The sequence below is a fragment of the Lactuca virosa genome, chromosome 5 (genome assembly GCF_052849685.1).
Source record: "Lactuca virosa cultivar CGN04683 chromosome 5, Lactuca_virosa_CGN04683_v6, whole genome shotgun sequence".
NCBI classification, from domain to species: domain Eukaryota; kingdom Viridiplantae; phylum Streptophyta; class Magnoliopsida; order Asterales; family Asteraceae; genus Lactuca; species Lactuca virosa.
The window spans coordinates 42,213,837-42,232,904 of record NC_136430.1 but is presented as its reverse complement, the minus strand read 5'-3'; the positions used below and the strand labels follow the sequence as shown (position 1 = coordinate 42,232,904).

The window sequence follows — 19,068 nt, the reverse complement described above, 5'->3', positions numbered from 1 at the left end:
AAACCACCAAAGATCAAGCAAGGATGGGCACTAGGGTTTTTCTGAGGTGAAAGAGGGTTTGGTGCTGATAAGAAACCCTAAAATGAGGTTAGAGATGCTTAAATACAAAGGAAACCCTAAAAGATCATGGGCTTGGGCTGCATCGCTCCTCACGTCGTGAGCTCTTATTACTCACGTCGTGAGCTCAGTCCCGGACAAAATCTTCATGCAACCCATCTCACGTCGTGAGCCTCTATGTCTCACGTCGTGAGGGTCATTTTTCTCCAAAATCCAACCTTTTGACTCCTTGAAACCCTAATTCGATTTGTCTTGGAAAAACGGGTGTTACAGATTCTTAGGAGGAGATTGAAGATTGATGTACGATGGATATATAGAAGACGTTTTTTTTGGCTATTTATAACTTAAACACTTATCTTTTGCTTTGATTTTATTACTACACTCTTGCATCTATTGAAATATTTTAAACTTAATATTAGGGACCTTAATATGTATATAAAATATTTTAAATATTGAAAACATTAATTTTAAAATGGTTTTTTTAAATAGCACCTACAATGGATGTTTCATGTTAATACACCCTTCTTATATGGACGCTAGAAGACATCTACTTGGCCAGTCTAAAAGGTTTATATATGATTGGTAAGTAGTACATGGTGCACAAACTATAAAATGTTCTATATGGATTGAAACAAGCACCGATATAATGATACTTAAAGTTTGACAACTTTATATAGATGAATATATATACGAGATGTGAGATGGATCGTTGTTTCTACCTGAAGAAGTTCGATTACTCATACATTATCTTATTTTTATACGTTGATGACATGTTGGTGGTGGTATCAAACATGAACGAAATCAACAAACTAAAGTGGCAGTTATCTTGAGAACTTGAGATGAAATATGTAAGAACATTTAGACTAACACTTGTCATAAGTTTAGTCAGAGATAGATATAGAAATATTTTAGAACTTTCTAAAGAGAAGTACACCAAAAAAATATTCGAGAAGTTCAACGTGACATATTCTAAAGCAAAAAATATTGTTGGGAAGTTAGCTTAAGATCCTAAAGATGTAATCACCATAAATAGACAAGATAAAGAAGATACAACAAGAGTTCTTATGTATAAATAGTAGAAAGTTTAATGTATGCTATTGTATGCATGAGGCCAGTTATTAATCATGTTATGAGAGTTGTTATATGGTTTACATTTAATCTGGGGAAAGAGTATTCAAAAGTAATGAAGTGGTTGCCACTCTACCTGAAAGGCGTTTATGAGGTTGACTTGTGTTTCATAAGGTTATATTGGAATGATTTACAGATGTAAACTTTGGTGGACATTCAAATTTGGGAAGAGCTCTATAAATTATGTGTTTGATATTTAGGGTACAAAATTTAGTTGGATGTCAGAATCCAAATGAGTGTCTAGCTTTCAACCATATAACCAGAATACATGGTCGTTACACAAGCTGTCGTGGACCTTATCTAATTAAAGAACATACTATCAGAGTTGAGCATGAAATAGAACGACTATATTCTTCATTAGAACAATCAGGGTGCCATTAATCTTGCAAAGAATGTTTCACGGTAGGACAACACACATCCAAATGAGATACCACATCATTAAAGTGTCGATTAGTCACAATACGTTGTCAAGCTTGGTGAGAATCTTTGGTACAAAGAATCTAACATATATGTTTATAAGGTATTCACGCTCGAGAAGTTGAAGATGTGTTCAACTTCAGTTCGCCTTCTAGATTATTGATGAGAATATGACAACCTAGATAGGAGAGGGGTTGCATAGTGTTAGGTTTACAAGAGGTGCATGCCTTGAAATGCAATTGATTTTTAATTAGCTTCCAAATACAAGATTGTTGAGTTGTAGAGGCTGATTGTTGATTGCTTATGAGAGAGGTCAAGGATCTCCCACATCGAAAATGGTATTGGTGAATAATATATATAGATACACAAACCAAGGATAATACTATATTACTATGTTAGTGTGTCACAATCACATTGCATGTAAATAGTTTTATGTTTTTATCTAGTTCAACATAACTTCACACATAAAACAATAATTAATAAATCTTCTAAGTTCATCCGTGGAGGTAACACAATTATCTTAATTGTGTGAATCGTATAATTTTTTTTTATCTTGCTTATTTTTCTACATCTAAATAGTTTTATGTTTATATCTATTTCTAACACACCTCTCACATAATCGATTTCATGTATAGGCTCTTTACATGGCTTTCCTGAGCCAATTATTGCATTAAGATTATCAAACTCTCTTCTTAATCATATCGTATTATTTATGTAACTCGTGTCTTATTAGTATTATCGTTAAATTAAGGTTTTTTTGCTATACTAGGGATGAAGAGAATCTAAAAGATCATCAAAGCCCACGAAGAAACTTTCCATTGAAGGTATGGGTAGGCATTTTTGAAAATGGCTTCTTCACTTGTCACCGTCACTCTACAATACATATGCTCTCAGTCACATCATTTGGTGGTCTTAATCAAAACCCACAATTATTTGTTTCTAACTCTATAAAAATGAGGTCATGAAATACTGTTTAACTGATAATTTCAGATATATATAATAATAATAATTGACTAAATGCATCTTTTAAATCTCATTTGTCGTATGAATTGCCTTGATTATCCCTACCCTATATGATTAGGATTTATCCTTTTAAAATGTCAATAAACTCACATGCTAAGTGACTTCACATCACACTCTTAATATATTAATTCTAGAGATACACGAGTGTCATATCACATACAGTATGTTAGAAATTTTTGGAATTATTGTTCTACTTTAAAGACTTTGCCTTGCAGAAGTACAAGAAGAGTTTGAACATCTTTATCCCAATATGTATAAATATAACGTTTTTAAAAGTTAAAATAAAATATTATAAAAATATAAATCCCTTCTAAATATAGATAGTGTTTTCGTTTTGGAATCTCTACAATAATATCGATTTCTTTTAAATTTATAATCAACTACAATAGTTAGAAATGTTGTTTATTATTGATTTTAAGGTATGCCACTAGCTACCCTACTAATCACGAGCTCTTCAGAGCAGATGACAGAAGCTTTTATCTTATTAATCTGCTCATGTTCAAACAGGGTTTTGTAAAATAGGAAATAAGAAAACATGTGATAAGTGTTAATTCACAAAATAAATATTTAATGCACGCAAAATAAAATAAAGAACTTAGTCATCATATAATAAACAAAAAAAAAAACCATTATCTTATGTCGTTGTAAATAAAAACCAATAGTAAGAGACCTAAAGTGAGGTCGTTGTGATGGGTGCAACGGTTAGGAGTAGAATCATGAAATGAAAGTGAGGTCTCCAGATCAAACATTACGTACATATATATACTAGTTAAGTTTAAGGTCCGTGCTAAGCACGACCCATGTAAGGTAATTTAAGCATTTTCTTAAGATTTTTTTAAAAAACCTTAAATACATTGTATTGTATGTAATGAATAATAAGTATGTTTCTATTGTGGGTAAATGTTCAAGTACGTTGCTACTATTGGTAAGAAAATGAAAGTTCATTGGCTCATTGCCATTATGGGCAAAGGTAAAATGAAATTAATTACTATTGTGCGTAATGAAATGAAACTATATTGGTATATTGCTTATATTGGTAAAAATAGTAAAGTCCATTACCATTTCCTTCAATTCCAATCTTGCAATTCTAATACGTTTCTCATTTATTTCAAGATTTTCAAAAATATTTCAAGGCTAATTATGGATGTTGTAGCTTGTCCAAATAAGGATGGTATAAGTTTTGCAAATTTCATCATAGAAGATAAAATCCAGCAAAAATTATTCCAAAATCCTCGTAGAGCCTCCTATTCCAACAAAAGAAAAAAAAATCATAAAACAAATACAACCTTAGAAAACAATACGACCAAAAGTCAAACTTAGATATTATCACTTTATGAAAAATAAAGTTGGTTTTGACTTGCTATTGGAGTTATAAGAATAAAAACTAAATCGTCTTCGTGTATTAAATGATAAAACTCTTAACAAATTATAAACTTAAATAATGTCGCATTTATCTGTTTATGAGAACCCATATAAAGGCACCCAAAAGACGTGTTGGCAAAGATGTATTTCCAACTTCGTGTTTAACCAAAACCCACAACCTAAATGTAAACATATAGCCAATAAATAGAAACCATCTTCCACTTTATCACTCAATAAGTTATCAAAATCTATATGACGATATAAAAATTCACACACCTTCCCATGGAAAAATTCTTGCCAATCAATATATTTGTCTCAACATGTATATACACATGGACAATATGTTCATGGATATACTCAAGACCCCTCAATGAGCCAATGGTGATTTGTACTCAGGTTGACCATGATATACGTACCTTGCTGGAAACCAGCATTAGAAAAAAGCATACATTTAACAGTTCAAATGTGTTCATTATAGAAATTAGTTGTATTAAAACTAAATTGTCCTAGTTGTTCCATGTAAATGTCGACTCAAGATTCCATTTTAGTGTACTCATAGACCAAAAACAGAGAGAAAACTGGATCAAAACAAAAATAAGATGTTAAGCGGGCAAATTAATCACATAATGTTTTGGCAATACAACTATAACTCTTGTAAACCCAATGAAAATGATCGCATTCAACGGAAAAAAAATATATCTACATGACATTTCATGAAACATGACCCCTACCCTCCTCTAAACAACAAAAACTAACTTACCTAGAAACCATCATGTTCCATTACATAATATCACTCTTAGGCATTTCATTGAGGAGTTGGTGGGTTTAACTATCTATTTATGATTCTTTTTACCTTGAGCTTAGAAAGTAAAAAAAAAAATAATAATAATAATAATAATAATAATAAAATAAGGATAACTATATACCTGCCACGAGGATGGAGGTAAGAAATTGACACCATTTTCCCACTTCTGTATATTTTAGATACATGAAGAAGGTGTTGGAATCCTAATTCCTCATTTCACTCCATTCATGTCTTCCACCCACAAATAAAGTAAGGGACACCAACAAGTTGGTTGGGTCTCATGTTTATTATTATAGGATTGGAAATGATTTAGTCCATCTTATAAATACAGTGCATTATCAAGAGGGTAATACACACCAACACAGAGAAACAAAAACACATTGTAAACTAATTTGGTTTTTGAGTTATATTTCCAAATTAATCAAAGAGTAGTTTGATATATATTGTGTGCTATTACATTTCTGTGAAGCGTGAATTGGTATCAAAGCTCAAGAACAGGGGCCTTGAATTCAATACATGGTGATCAAGAAGGACACCAGTAAAAGAAGATGTCAGACGTTGAAGATGCTGGAGGTACCGGTGCTGCTACACCTCCGGTCAGAATCAAAGAAATTGGAACCACATCAGTGGCTTGCCCAATGCTAAACCAGACCAATTACATGGTCTGGTCCCTCCGTATGAAAGTTGTCCTACGAATTCATAAAAGCTGGTCAGTAATTGATCCAGGAGAAGAAAATGAAGAAAAGAATTACCTTGCCATTGGATTGCTGTATCAAGCAATCCTTGAGAGCTTGATAATGCAGATAGGGGACGTCGATAAAGCGATGGTCCTCTGGGAGTCGATTAGGGCTCGACATGTTGGAGCCGACAGAGTAAAAGAGGCCCGACTTCAAACACTCACCGCCGATCTAGACCGACTAAAGATGCAGGAGACAGAGACGATAGACGCTTTCGCCGGAAAGCTCGCTGGAATCGCCTCGAAGTCAGCGTCACTGGGAGAACCCATCGGAGAAACGAAACTCGTGAAGAAACTCTTGACGGTGGTACCTCACCGGTTCATTCAGATCGTCGCCTCCCTCGAGCAAGTGCTCGATTTGAAGACGGTATCCTTCGACGACGTTTTCACACTAATTGCGGTCCGATAACATTTTCTCGTCAATTAGTGTGAAAATGTACCAATTTTGACCCTTCGCTGACGGTGTTATCGGACCGCATAAATCATCGTGAACTAGCTCCAATGGCCGTGTTGCTTTGTACGTCGTCATTAATGGAAATGACTTTCTTGTTTGCTTGCCCACCAAACAAGACTCACATAATTGATTTTCATTGTCAAAATGTGGTAACCCTTTAACTAGACCATTCTTGGACATCTTCTTCATAGACTCGAAATTGATGTGCCCAAGTCTTGCATGCCAGCGCCACGTGTCTTCACTTAGTCTTAAATGAAGGCAAATAGGTACTCCAATGGGCAACTGTATTTTATAAAGGCGGTTTGGAGTTCTTTGTACCTTCATTAATAAGCAGTTGTCGGCATCATGCATTGTCAAATAGTTGTCTTTCATCCGAATATCGCACCCGGCTTCGGTTGCTTGTCCGAGACTGAAAATATTATTTTTCAAATCCGGAATAAAATAAATCTCCGTTATCAATCGTTGTTGCCCCGATTTTCCTTGGAAAACAATTGAGCCTTTCCCTTTTATTTCGACACACGAATTATCACCGAATTTGACCTTTCCGGTTATTCCTTCGTCGAGTTCGGAGAAAAATGAACGATTTCCCGTCATGTGATTACTCGCCCCGTTGTCCAAATATCACACATCGTTGTCTTGTGAGTTGTATTTGGATGGCATCACCTTTTCTTCATTTAGAAACACTTTTTCATGAAAAAATACAGTTTCATCAGCGTCGTCTTGCTCGGTGAAATTGCTTTCTTGGAATTTTTGAATTCGTTCCGGACATTTGGATGCGTAATGGCCCGACTTATCACATCTGTAGCATATAATCTTCGACAGATCTTTTTTCGGGTTTCGGTTTGAGTCCGAATTGGAATTGGGCCGGTTATTGGGCTGTTTGGGCTTATTATTGGGTTGGGTCGATTTTGACCCGGATCCAACGGTTGACCCGGATCCGCTACCCGACCCGCTTGATCCGTTTCGATTAAAGCTTCCCGACTCGGTGCCATTAGAACCCTTCCCCCGTTTTCCCCAATTCGTCTTCTCCGACGATCCAGAACCTCCTCCGCCATCGTTTCTCCATCCGCCACCACCACTCGTTCTAGCCATCAACACCTTTTGTTGCCCGTCTCCGTCCTCATCTGCTTTGATTCTTTCTTCATATGCTTTCAGACGTCCTACGACGTCGTCGAAGGATACCGTCTTCAAATCGAGCACTTGCTCGAGGGAGGCGACGATCTGAATGAACCGGTGAGGTACCACCGTCAAGAGTTTCTTCACGAGTTTCGTTTCTCCGATGGGTTCTCCCAGTGACGCTGACTTCGAGGCGATTCCAGCGAGCTTTCCGGCGAAAGCGTCTATCGTCTCTGTCTCCTGCATCTTCAGTCGGTCTAGATCGGCGGTGAGTGTTTGAAGTCGGGCCTCTTTTACTCTGTCGGCTCCAAAGGGATTTTGAAAGGAATGAAATTTCACAAGTGCATGAAAGAACCTTCGGTGTACCGGAAGAACGAAGGATCCAACTTGCTAATTTTAGCAATCTATGTTGATGATTTGTTTGTCACAGGTACAAATTTGAGCATGATCAAAAGGTTCAAATTTGAAATGTCCAAGAACTTCGAGATGTCTGATCTTGGAAGATTAACTTACTACCTGGGCATTGAAGTCAAACAGGATGAATCGGGGATTACAATAAACCAAGAAGCGTATGCACAACGCATTCTGAAGGAAGCCGGTTTACATGATTGCAATCCTACCCACATTCCCATGGATCCAGGAACCAAAATGTCGAAGGCCGAAGATGAACCCGAAATCGACCCGACACAATACCAAAAGTTGGTAGGATGCCTTAGATATCTCTTGCAGACAAGACCCGATATGGCATATGCGGTTGGAGTTGTTAGTCGATACATGCAAGATCCAAGAGAATCACATGGTGTTGCAATCAAACACATCCTAAGGTATTTACGAGGAACAACGGGATACGAAATCAAGTACGAGAGGATGGGACAAAATCGAATAATTGGTTACAAATTTGACGAAAGGTCGTTGTCGCGCCAAAAATAAAACCTTATTTCCACTAATCTAGCGAGTGGTAAGTAAGGGTCGGATCCAGAGGAGCTTATGGTTAATAGTTTAGTTACTATTTTGATTTAATGATAAAGAAATGATGATTAGTTTGAGATTTATAAATATGATGACAAACAAAAAAAATATTATTTTAATTCAATTAAAAAAAATGATCGCTTCCGGTTTCAGAATTAATAATTATATGAATTAGAAATGAGTGTTATTAATTTTTCATAGCCAATTCAATTAAAGTCTAAGTCAAAAATAGAAAATAAGTGTAACCGCACCCTCCGTCCTACACACCGCTATTGGATGATTTGGCACGGTGGGGAGATCACTTAAAATTGTTTTAAACTTGGGACAATTAATTGATAAATGAATAAAATAAGTGTAACGATTTTATAATGTTAAAAACATAAAAAAAATCCACAAATAATATTCAACAAATTCAAATGTTCACACCCAAAAATAATACAATAAGTAAGAATTAAAACCTACTCCCGGTTGCGATCACGAGAGGATTTAGCCGCACATTGTAGACTTATACAAACTCATATTTGTATTCTTGAATTCTTGATGTCTTGATCTTGAATCTTGAAAAGTCTTGAATCTTTGATGGCTTGAATTCTTTGGAAAAAGAAAAGAATTTGGAAGACTAAAATTCTTCCAAAAAAATATAGAAATTTCCTAAAGAAAGTGGTGGTATGAAAATAGGTTGGTATAAGAGGTATATGAAGTATGTAAGAGTGTATGAGTGTGTAAGAGGGTGTGTAAGAATGTAAGAGGTGTGTTTGAAATGGTTATTTTGAGGTGGTATTTATAGTGAATTTTTGGAAAATTAAATACCAAAAAGAATGAAATAAAGCTAGGAATATTAAGCTTTTAGATTGGATCTAAGATCCAATCTAAATCTTATGAAAAAGAATTCAAAAGAATTAAAAAGATGGAATTATTTGGATCTAGGAATATTAAGCTTTTAGATTGGCTCGGCTGGCTCCGGCTGAGCTCGGCTCCGGCTGAGCTTGGCTTCGGCTTGGCTTGGCTGGGGCCTTTTCTTTTCTTTTTCATTTTTTTAAAATTAATTTAAATTAAATAAATTCAATTTAATTACTATAAATTAATTAGAAAATAATTAATTATTTCCCACTAATTTATTTTAATTAAACCTCATTAATTAATTTAAATTCTTTTTATTTTTATTTTTAAAAACATGATTTTTATATATTATTTTTATTTTGATTTTATTAAAAATATAATTTAATTAAAATGATTTATTTAGGAAATAATAATAATTAAATTTAATGCGATTGAAATATTTAATTTATATTAAAACTAATTAAACCAATTATTCTTTTAAATTTATCGCAATACAAACTAAGAAAATGAAATAATCACAGCAATCGAAAATACAAACCTTATTGGGAAGGAAAAGAAGCAAATATTACAGGAACCCTAATCTCTTGCACGATTGAAACCCCCTAATAAAATCAGGACGAAAACCAGTTCCAAAAAAAAAATCGGGATGAAAAGTGATCTTAACAGGAAGATAACAGATAAGAATAAAATGAGGCTTTCTTGAAATCATTTAATTTGTGAAGCGAGGGCTTCTTTCTCAGTCAACTAAAAAACACATCCAACCCAAACCATCAATAGATCACTATGACAACATGAAAACAATCATATTCTAAAAAATATATAACTAATATGATTAAAAAAGATCAACGACAACGAAATCAAAAAATTAGAGAAAAGGAGTTATTTGCCATCTAGAAGGACCGGAGACAAATTCAACGATCCCCTGATTATATAAATGCCAAATTACAAAGAAGTTAATGGAGACCGTAACATAACAATAAACACACAGGAAAACATAAGAATGAAATCAAAAGGAAATAAAGTGTAATCTCTATACAAAATCTGGAGAAGATTAATCAATAGGATGGTTCAAGCAGATAAGAGTTATAATAAAAAGCAGTCGATAGAAGAATAGAAAGACTTGCACCAACTTCCTGTGTAGTTGTGGTTTTTTTTTAGAGGAGGAACGCCTTCAACGGTATTATAGTAGTTGGCGATCCCTAAATACTGGAGTCAGGGCCGGTCCAAACGTATATGGGCTCGGGGCGAAAAGAAAAAAAAATACACCTTACAGACAAATATAATGAAGATTCAAAAAAAATATCATTTATTTTTCACTATAAACACGTTCAATTAGTAATAAAAAGCAAGCCAAATTGTTTATCTTTTGACCTAGTTTGAGCATGAACCAAATTTTGGCCTTAAAAATCATTTAAGTAATATTTTTTTTATACATATACACTACATAGCCAAGAAATTTTGGGCCCCCAAGAGGCGTGGGCCCTGGGCGGTCGCCCGGGTTGCCCACCGTCTGGACCGGCCCTGACTGGAGTATTATACTGTATGAGAATAAAAAATTATAGGGTATGTAGAGAAACGAAAATAAGATCGATTATCTATGTGGCTGATCGACATATTGAGGAATTCGAGGCAATGCGAATTGACGTTATTCTCCATGGCGTCGTTTAGAGGATAGGTTACGTGGCGTGAAGGGAAACATGTAAAATTGGTTTATGCGGCACCAGAAAAAAAAGGCTTTTCATATATAATAATGATATATATATATATATATATATATATATATATATATATATATATATATATATATATATATATATACTAGGTAAGTTAAAGGCCCGTGCTAAGCACGACCCACAAACAATTATCATGCATGGTCCACTAATGTTATTTTGGTCAGGTATATACAAAAAAGATGTGTTTGGATGCTATAACAGGAAAACAATGAGAACAAAATATTATAAACTTATAGCACATAAACAACTGAAAGTACATTGCTACTTGCATTTTTCAAGAATTAAAACCTTTTCCTGCTTAATTGATTTCCTTACTTCTTTATGTCTTTGATTTGGATCCTATATTAGAGACATGAAGGATGGATATTAATATGAGTCAAAATATCAATGATTTCAGACATACAATAGCCTTATTAGATTGCTAGTATTTCATAAAAGTCTTCAAACTTTTCTTAAATAAAATGAGTTTCCCACACAAAAATCGTTAAAAAAAAAAAAAAAAAAAAAAAAACCTCTCTCCCTGATAAGGATACATCTGGAGCTGCATAACAACAGGCTTGTCAAAAAAGCATTCTAATAATGATACATCTTGAATTGCATAACAAAGAGGTAAACCTACCTGTTTACAAAGCTTTGATTTTAAAATTGCAATTGTGGGTTACATATAGCTATTATCAGTAAACAATAATTATATGTACGTTGCTATTACATGTAAAACATATATTACATAAACTACTGGCAAGAGTAATGTACATTGCCATTGTCTTGTAACTTGCCTTTTTTAAAAACACTAAGAGAGCTTAAGCTCTGCAACATCACAATAAAGGTAAGACTTGAAACATCTTTGAAATCAAAGTCTTTAATATCATGGAGCACTATTTATATACTTTTATTAATCATTTTATTACCTTCAAAACATGTGAGAGGCCTGATTCGTATAGAATTACCGGCAATCATAAAGATCACATCAACTCAACATACAAACCTGTAAAACATAATGTTATTAAAGATTATATATATATATATATATATATATATATATATATATATATATATATATATATATATTACCTTTATTGATAAAAATAATAAAGCACGTTGCTATTTGGAGAAAAAAAAACCAACCACATGTAAAAAAACTCATATATCCAATCAGCTAACTTATGTATAATAGCTATTGCAATGATTCAAAATTACCTCTTTTTTACCACTGTCTTTTTCCCATATACTTTTATAATCCCATTCATAGTTCTTGAATGTGATTATAGAAGTAGACACATATCCATTTCTGTATTAAACAATGTTTTTGAATAACATGTAACACCAACGGCATTAAACACCAAGTGCATGTACATTGCTATTGTCGGGAACGTTTCTTGTTGTTTCTGCTAAAACCAAATTATTAACAGGAGAACCAGATGTGTTTTCACCAACATGGCCAGTAAGATAGCACTCTTTCTTTATGTTATGAGCAATCACCTCGATCGAATAAGAACTCATGATTTTTTGATGATTGTAGACCTTAACTAATCCAGAAATTAGCCAAAAGAGATAAGGTAACACCTGTTCGATTATAAACATGATTCAAACTTCAGAAGATCATACATATGAAGTTACGTAGAGAATTAGAGATGTGAGAAATAATTGAATTTCAATCAATAAATCGTCACTACAGAATTGCAGGTATCTATTCTAATGTCCTTTATTTCTGACCAAATACCACCCCCACTAATCCTCATTTTAGTTTTTTGCAGACACCAAAAGTCATTTTTTTAAATGACTCCAAACATTAAAATACTATCAATGTTGGCTGTCAACCAAAATTAACAAAAGCCCTGTAGCGTCAAAATTCAGGAAAACGTCATTAGAAATTTTTAACAAATTGATACGATTTAAGAAAAAACAAATAAAGAAAATAAAAAAGCAGAGTAATTCCCCAACGAATGCGTTCATCTCTTAAACCCTAACCACTGAAATTAAGCAAATGACAAACAAATTTTCAATAGAATAATGTGTAAAAATTAGAAGCAACTTACATGAAGGAGAGTAGGTAAGAGCCATATATGGGAGAGATTGTAGAGATGAAGATAATGGGAGGAGAATATGATATCAAAGCCCTTTAATTGTGGGTGTTAATCCCTCTAAAAAACTTAAAAAGATGGTGAAATTTACACTTCGGTGCTAGGGATTAGGAAGAGAAAAAGAAACCACAAATTAGTTATGGAATCAATGAACTCATCCAAAAAATTTACCAGGGTCAATATCGGTGGTCGATTTTGTCTGCCCCTTAAAAAAAGTAGAAGAATTAGGGCAAATAGACAAAGGAGAATCCGTGGATGAATTTCTGACTTACTGTTTGGGGTGTGGCCGGTTGGTGGTTAATGACGAAGAAGAATCGGTGGACGAATGGAGAAGGGTGGAGCCGAAGAGCGCATCAATCCAGAGTATCTCAAGCCGATACGACACATGAGAAGATGAGGCGGTCTGAATCGATATTGTTGGGCATGGCGTCGTTCAAGAAGTAGGTTACGTGGCACCCATTAGACCTTCTAAAATTAGTGTATGCGGCACAAGAAAAAAAGGGTTTATATATATATATATATATATATATATATATATATATATATATATATATATATATATATATATATATATATATAGTCAAGATCAAATAAGAAGAAAATTTTTGGTAGGAAGGTAAGAAGTTTTTTTTCTACATATTTTTTTCGCGAACAAACAAAATGAATCATTAGATGATTCATTTGTAAGATGATTCACAAGAAAAAATTCTCAAAAAAACATCTCGATGATTCATTTATACAATGATTTTGTTGTTATTCACTAAAATTGTCATAAAAGTGATTTTTTTCTTAATTTACTTAAAAATGAATCATAAAGATGTTTTTTTGAAAAATTTTTCTTGTGAATCATCTTACAAATGAATTATCTAGTGATTCATTTATTTTGTTCGTCAAAAAAATATATAGAAAAAAAACTTCTTACCTTCCTACCAAAAATTTTCTTCTTACCGGATCTATATCCTATATATATATATATATATATATATATATATATATATATATATATATATATATATATATATATATATATATATATATATATATATATAAGTTCAATTGAGAAAATAAAAAAGATTGAGAATGGGGGAATCATTCTCAGCCAAACATTTATCTAACATGTACACCTTAAAAAATATATGTGTCATTTTTCATTAAGGGTATCTTTGTAAATTAGCCATTTTTTTATATTGAACTTACATGTTCGTTGTTATCAGTTTCTGATTTGATGATATCTTTAGCTCGTTTGAATCGAATATGAGGAATTCATTATCAAGATTCTTTTCTTTATATAACTCGTTAGCAATTATACGTATTTTTTCCATTAATCGTGAAGTTTCGCATATGTATTTCAGTTTTCTTCTTCGTATTCAGTTTCCGATTTGATCAGGTATGTATATCATTTGAATCGGATATATCGGAGTTCATTATCAAGATTATTGTTTTATATAATTTGTTAGGAATTACGCGTATTATTTTCGTTTTTGCTGAAGTTTCGAATATGTATTGGAGTTGTTTCATCGGATTTTTGTTATGTAGTTTGAGATCTTTATTTCAAATCGGAGCTGATTTAATTTTCAATCGGATATATCGTTGTAGTTTTTACGCTCTGAACTAAGAGAGATTGCTTAATTGCATCATCTGATCGAGCTGATATTAAGTTTCTTTCAGATATTTTGTACGTTGAGGTGAGATATATTCGAAATTAACCAGGTTTTCATATTTACGACTTTTTTTGTGAGATATATTCGATATTAAGATTGTTTTGTTTATTTATACAGATCATTTGGTTTATTATGTCAAATTCTAGTGTTATTGATGGTGATTTGTATTCTTCCATGTGTGAGAGTGAAGAAGAAGATGTTGGGAACTCATTTTTTGAAGGTATCAGTTATTGAATTATTTTGTTGTTTTTAATTTTGTTGATTATCATTTATTGACATATGAATATGTTAATATGAATAAATTGTTGTCTTATTCATATATGAATAAACGTGTGATAATTATAATTTCGAATTTATTATTATTTTCGTTTTATTCATATATGAATAAGTTATGTTTATTTTATATATTTTGAATCCTCATGAATTTTATGTATTCATATATGAATGTTTTATTAATCCATTAATAAACATTGTTTTTTGTTTTATTCATATGAATTTCATGTATTCATATATGATTGTTTTATTCATATATGATTGTTTTATTCATGCATTATTAGATTGATTTAGATTTATAATTTTTTAGGTGGTGAATCTTCGAGTTCAGTAGATGATGCGCAATATTGTGGTGATATAATTGGAGAACATGTCTATAAGCCAGATGTACATGTTAAACTTATTCTATTTAAAGGTTTAATCTTCAAATCATTAAAGTTGGCCACAAAATGTATTCTGAGTATGCTGAAATTTGTGGTTTTGATGTGAGACTGAGCACGCAGTCAAGGTTTGATAACAAGATTATAAAGAAGAAACATGTTATATGTAATCGTGGTGGCAAACAGAAAAAGAAATCTTGTGACACATTGGGTACAAGTGGTGTTAGGAGGAAACGAAATTAAAATTCAAGAGTTATTGGTTGTCAAGCAAAGATTATATTTGAATCTGTGTATGGAACTCCAGATTATAAAGTTTTTCAGTTTGATGAACTTCACAACCATCCACTTGAGAAGAGAAGCGATTTAAAAAAAGCGAGTCAAATGTCATATTCAGAAAAAGAGTTTATAGTGTGTGCTTCCACATCAAAAATAGGCCCAACTATGGCTCATAAGTTGAGGGCAAGTCTGAGAGGTGGGTATGAGTTTGTAAAGCCCAAAGTAGTTGACTATAAAAATTTAAGGAGAGATATCAACAGGGTTATAGGTTATAAAGATGCCCAAATGATAGTAAACACAATGAAAGACCGTCGAGCTCACTATCCAAATTACTCATTTGAGTTTAATTGTCAAGATGATGTTTTGGACTATATGTTTTGGGCTGATGAAATGGAGAAGACATATTATGCTGAATTTGGTGATGTTATCTCGTTTGATGCGACTTTCCGAACAAACAAGTAAGTTATTCTATCTACTTTTTTATTGCTTATTCATATATGAATATTTTAACTTTTATGTTTAATGTTCAGTTTTTATTTTTGAAATTATTCTAATAATATACTGTAACTGTATTCATACATGAATATTTTTATATTTACTTATGAATACATCAAAAATTGACTTTAATGAACACTTTTTTTTGTGTGTTAGGTATCGAATGGTTTTTGTTCCATTTACTGCTATTGATCATCATAAAAAATCAGTTACTGTTGGAGCGGGTTTGCTAAGCAATGAAAGCATTGAGTCCTACTATTGGTTTCTTAAAGTGTTTCTTAAAACTCATGGGAAAGAACCAACACTTGTTTTAACCGATCAAGATGCTGCAATAAAACAAGCTATTGAAAATGTTTTTCCTAATTCAAAGCACCGATTATGTATGTGGTATATAATGAAGAAGTTGAAAAACAAGGTATTATTTTAATATATTTCAAATATGTATGATAGTATTTAGTTATTCATAGATGAATATAGTAATTTTTTCAAATATTAGTTTATTCATTTATGAATATTTATTGATATTTTACTTATTCATATTTATTTATTTATGAATAAATATAGAAGTTTATTTTATTTTTGTTTTAATACAGATATCAGATGATTTATTTACGAACATAGACTTTAGAAAAAGATTCTCGAAGCTTGTTTGGGACATTAATATGAAACATGATGTATTTGAGGTGAAATGGGGTTTGCTTATGAAGGAATTCAATCTGGAAGACACGAGATGGTTTAAAGACATGTTTACAAAACGTGATTCATGGATACATGGATATTTTAATGATATTACAATGTGTGGGTTGATGAAGACTACGTCGAGGTCAGAGAATATGAATTCATTCTTTAATACCTACTCAAAAAGTGGTAATTTACTTTTGAATTTAATGATGAATTACGACACTACCATTCAAAAGCAAGGAACACTTAACGAGAGCTTGATAAGGCATCAAAGAAAGCATCATATAAAATGCAAACACATCGAGAAATAGAACTGCAAGCATCAAAGGTTTATACAAGTACATTATTTTTTGAGGTGCAAAAGGAAATATATAAAGCAAGTTTTTTCTGTACATACTCGTATGTTGGTATTGAAGATGGGTAGAAGTTTACATTGTCCAACACAACACTAAAAGCGAATTTAATAATGAATTTAAGGTAATTTAATAGTTTTTTATGAAAAATGTAATGTTTATATATGAATATGAGAATATTCATATATGAATATGAGAATATTCATATAAATGAATATTCTTATCATTTTAAAATTAGAACATTTTCATATATGAATATTTATTTATTATTATTCATATATGAATATGTATTATTGTATATGATTAGAATGTAATATTCATATATGAATACTTATATATGATTGTTCATATATGAGTATTCATATATGAATGTAAATGTGTAATTTTTGTTTAAATTGTTTTTTCATTTTTTTATTATTATGTTTTTGTATCAGGTTGAAATAAAAGCTGAAGAGAAAGAAATAAATTGCAGTTGTGAACATTTCAAGCGTATGAGTGTTTTATGCAGACATGCTTTTACAATAATGATGAGATGTGGTGTGAAAGAAATTCCTGAAAGGTACATTATGAAAAGATGGAGAAAGGATGTGATATCAAGAAATTATCGTGTTAGTTCTCTTCAATCTGATTCAGGGGATTGTGAGAATGTGAAGCTAATCAATGATTCATATTATAATTTTGAATCATGTTTTGATATTGTAAGATATGACAAAAAGAAATTGGCTTTGTTTGCTGAGAAACAACAGATGTTGTTGAAAAAATTTGAGAGTGAGAGTGATTATACATCTGCTGGATTGAAAAGCAAGACGGATGGTGAAGTCGTATGCAAGCTTATGGGTGTTTCTATTCCTATTCCAAAAGAGATTAATATTCATGTTCCTCAAGTTCAAAACAATAAATGTTTTGGAATCAAGAAAAGAATTCCAAGTGCAGGTAAAGTAGTATATGAAAATTCTAAAAAAGAACATAGAATGTGTTCAGGATGTGGAAAACGAGTTTCTCACAATTTACGTACATGTCCAGTAAGAATTGCATTTGCTCAATCAACAAAAGACATTTAGGGTTTTTGTTTTTTTATGTTTTTTGGTTTTATTCATTTATGAATATATGCAGATAATAACCATAAACAATAATATTTATGTATGAATAATACACATTTATATTGATATGGTAAATTGAGATTTGAAATATATGTTCTTTTAAAATGAATATATCATATTTGTTTTTTAATTTACTATTAAATAAGTTATATTGATATGGTAAATTTATATGTGAAATACACATATTATTTGTAAATTATTCATAAATGAATACATAATATGTGGATTCATTTATCATTGAAGATGTTATTATTTACATATTAAAGGTGAATGAATATACAATGTTGGTATTCAATTATGAATAAACTTAAATAAAATTGAAAACTAGCATAAATGAATACAAATATGTGAACTTTGTTATACTAATAAATAAGTTATATTCATATCTGAACTTTGTTATGTTCATATCTGAACTTACTCCTAACTTAATCATAAATGAATATATCATATTCGTATTTATTTATGAATAAACAGAAATAAACTTTGAAAATAAGTTATATTCATATCTGAAATTTGTTATATTCATATATGAACTTTGTTATACTGACATATTACTCCTAACTTAATCATAAATGAATATATCATATTCGTATTCATTTATGAATAAACAGAAATAAACTTTGAAAATATTTGAATATGAAAAACTGACAGAAATAAGCAAAGTTGTTTCTATTACATAATCATTCAACACAAGATAATAAAACATGTTCATAAGCATTTCACAAACTATTTAAACGATGTTCAATAACATTTAACAAACCATCTGAAACTTGTTTCGCAGAATCATCTTACATGTACTTCAAATTCATTCATCTTCAACACAAACTGTTCTATACCATCACACTTCATCACAAGCAATCATCAATATTCTTTTAACCTTTTTTGAATTGTTTGCATAGCCTTGTATGCATGAGCAGTACGCACTTTGAATTCAACTTTTTGATATTTTTCAGCAAGATCCAACACCTTAGCCTTCAACATGTTAATTTCAGAAGTTAGCATTCGGTGTGCATACGTTTGTCTGAGCTTCTCAAAAGTAGTTTGTTGAATTGCACTTTCTTTATGAAGACCTGGCTTCCACTTTGAGAGTGGTTGTCCCATATAGGTCTCCATATGTCTCATTGCAAA

At 31.8% G+C, this 19,068-nt stretch overlaps 1 protein-coding gene and 1 long non-coding RNA gene across 4 annotated transcripts; one reads left to right on the top strand and one right to left on the bottom strand.

Moving 5' to 3' along the window:
- Positions 1-10,871: 10,871 nt before the first annotated feature.
- LOC145113072 (uncharacterized) lies at positions 10,872-13,193 on the bottom strand. 3 transcript variants are annotated; one of them, XR_013710720.1, is made up of 3 exons: positions 11,838-13,193; positions 11,549-11,625; positions 10,872-10,979 (listed from the first exon to the last, which is right to left on the bottom strand). It is a non-coding gene; the product is annotated as an uncharacterized LOC145113072 (long non-coding RNA). The 3 variants fall into 3 exon arrangements; XR_013710719.1 differs by lacking the exon at positions 10,872-10,979 and having other exon boundaries at positions 11,346-11,625; positions 11,838-12,203; positions 12,677-13,193; XR_013710718.1 differs by lacking the exon at positions 10,872-10,979 and having other exon boundaries at positions 11,346-11,625.
- A 782-nt stretch (positions 13,194-13,975) lies between these two features.
- On the top strand, positions 13,976-17,973 carry LOC145111178 (protein FAR1-RELATED SEQUENCE 5-like). The gene is made up of 11 exons (XM_079047465.1): positions 13,976-14,030; positions 14,074-14,108; positions 14,500-14,602; positions 14,966-15,042; positions 15,159-15,246; positions 15,340-15,769; positions 15,963-16,221; positions 16,400-16,629; positions 16,904-16,964; positions 17,275-17,773; positions 17,954-17,973. Exons 1-11 carry the CDS (start codon positions 13,976-13,978, stop codon positions 17,971-17,973), a joined length of 1,857 nt encoding a protein of 618 aa, XP_078903591.1.
- The last annotated feature ends 1,095 nt before the right edge of the window (positions 17,974-19,068 follow it).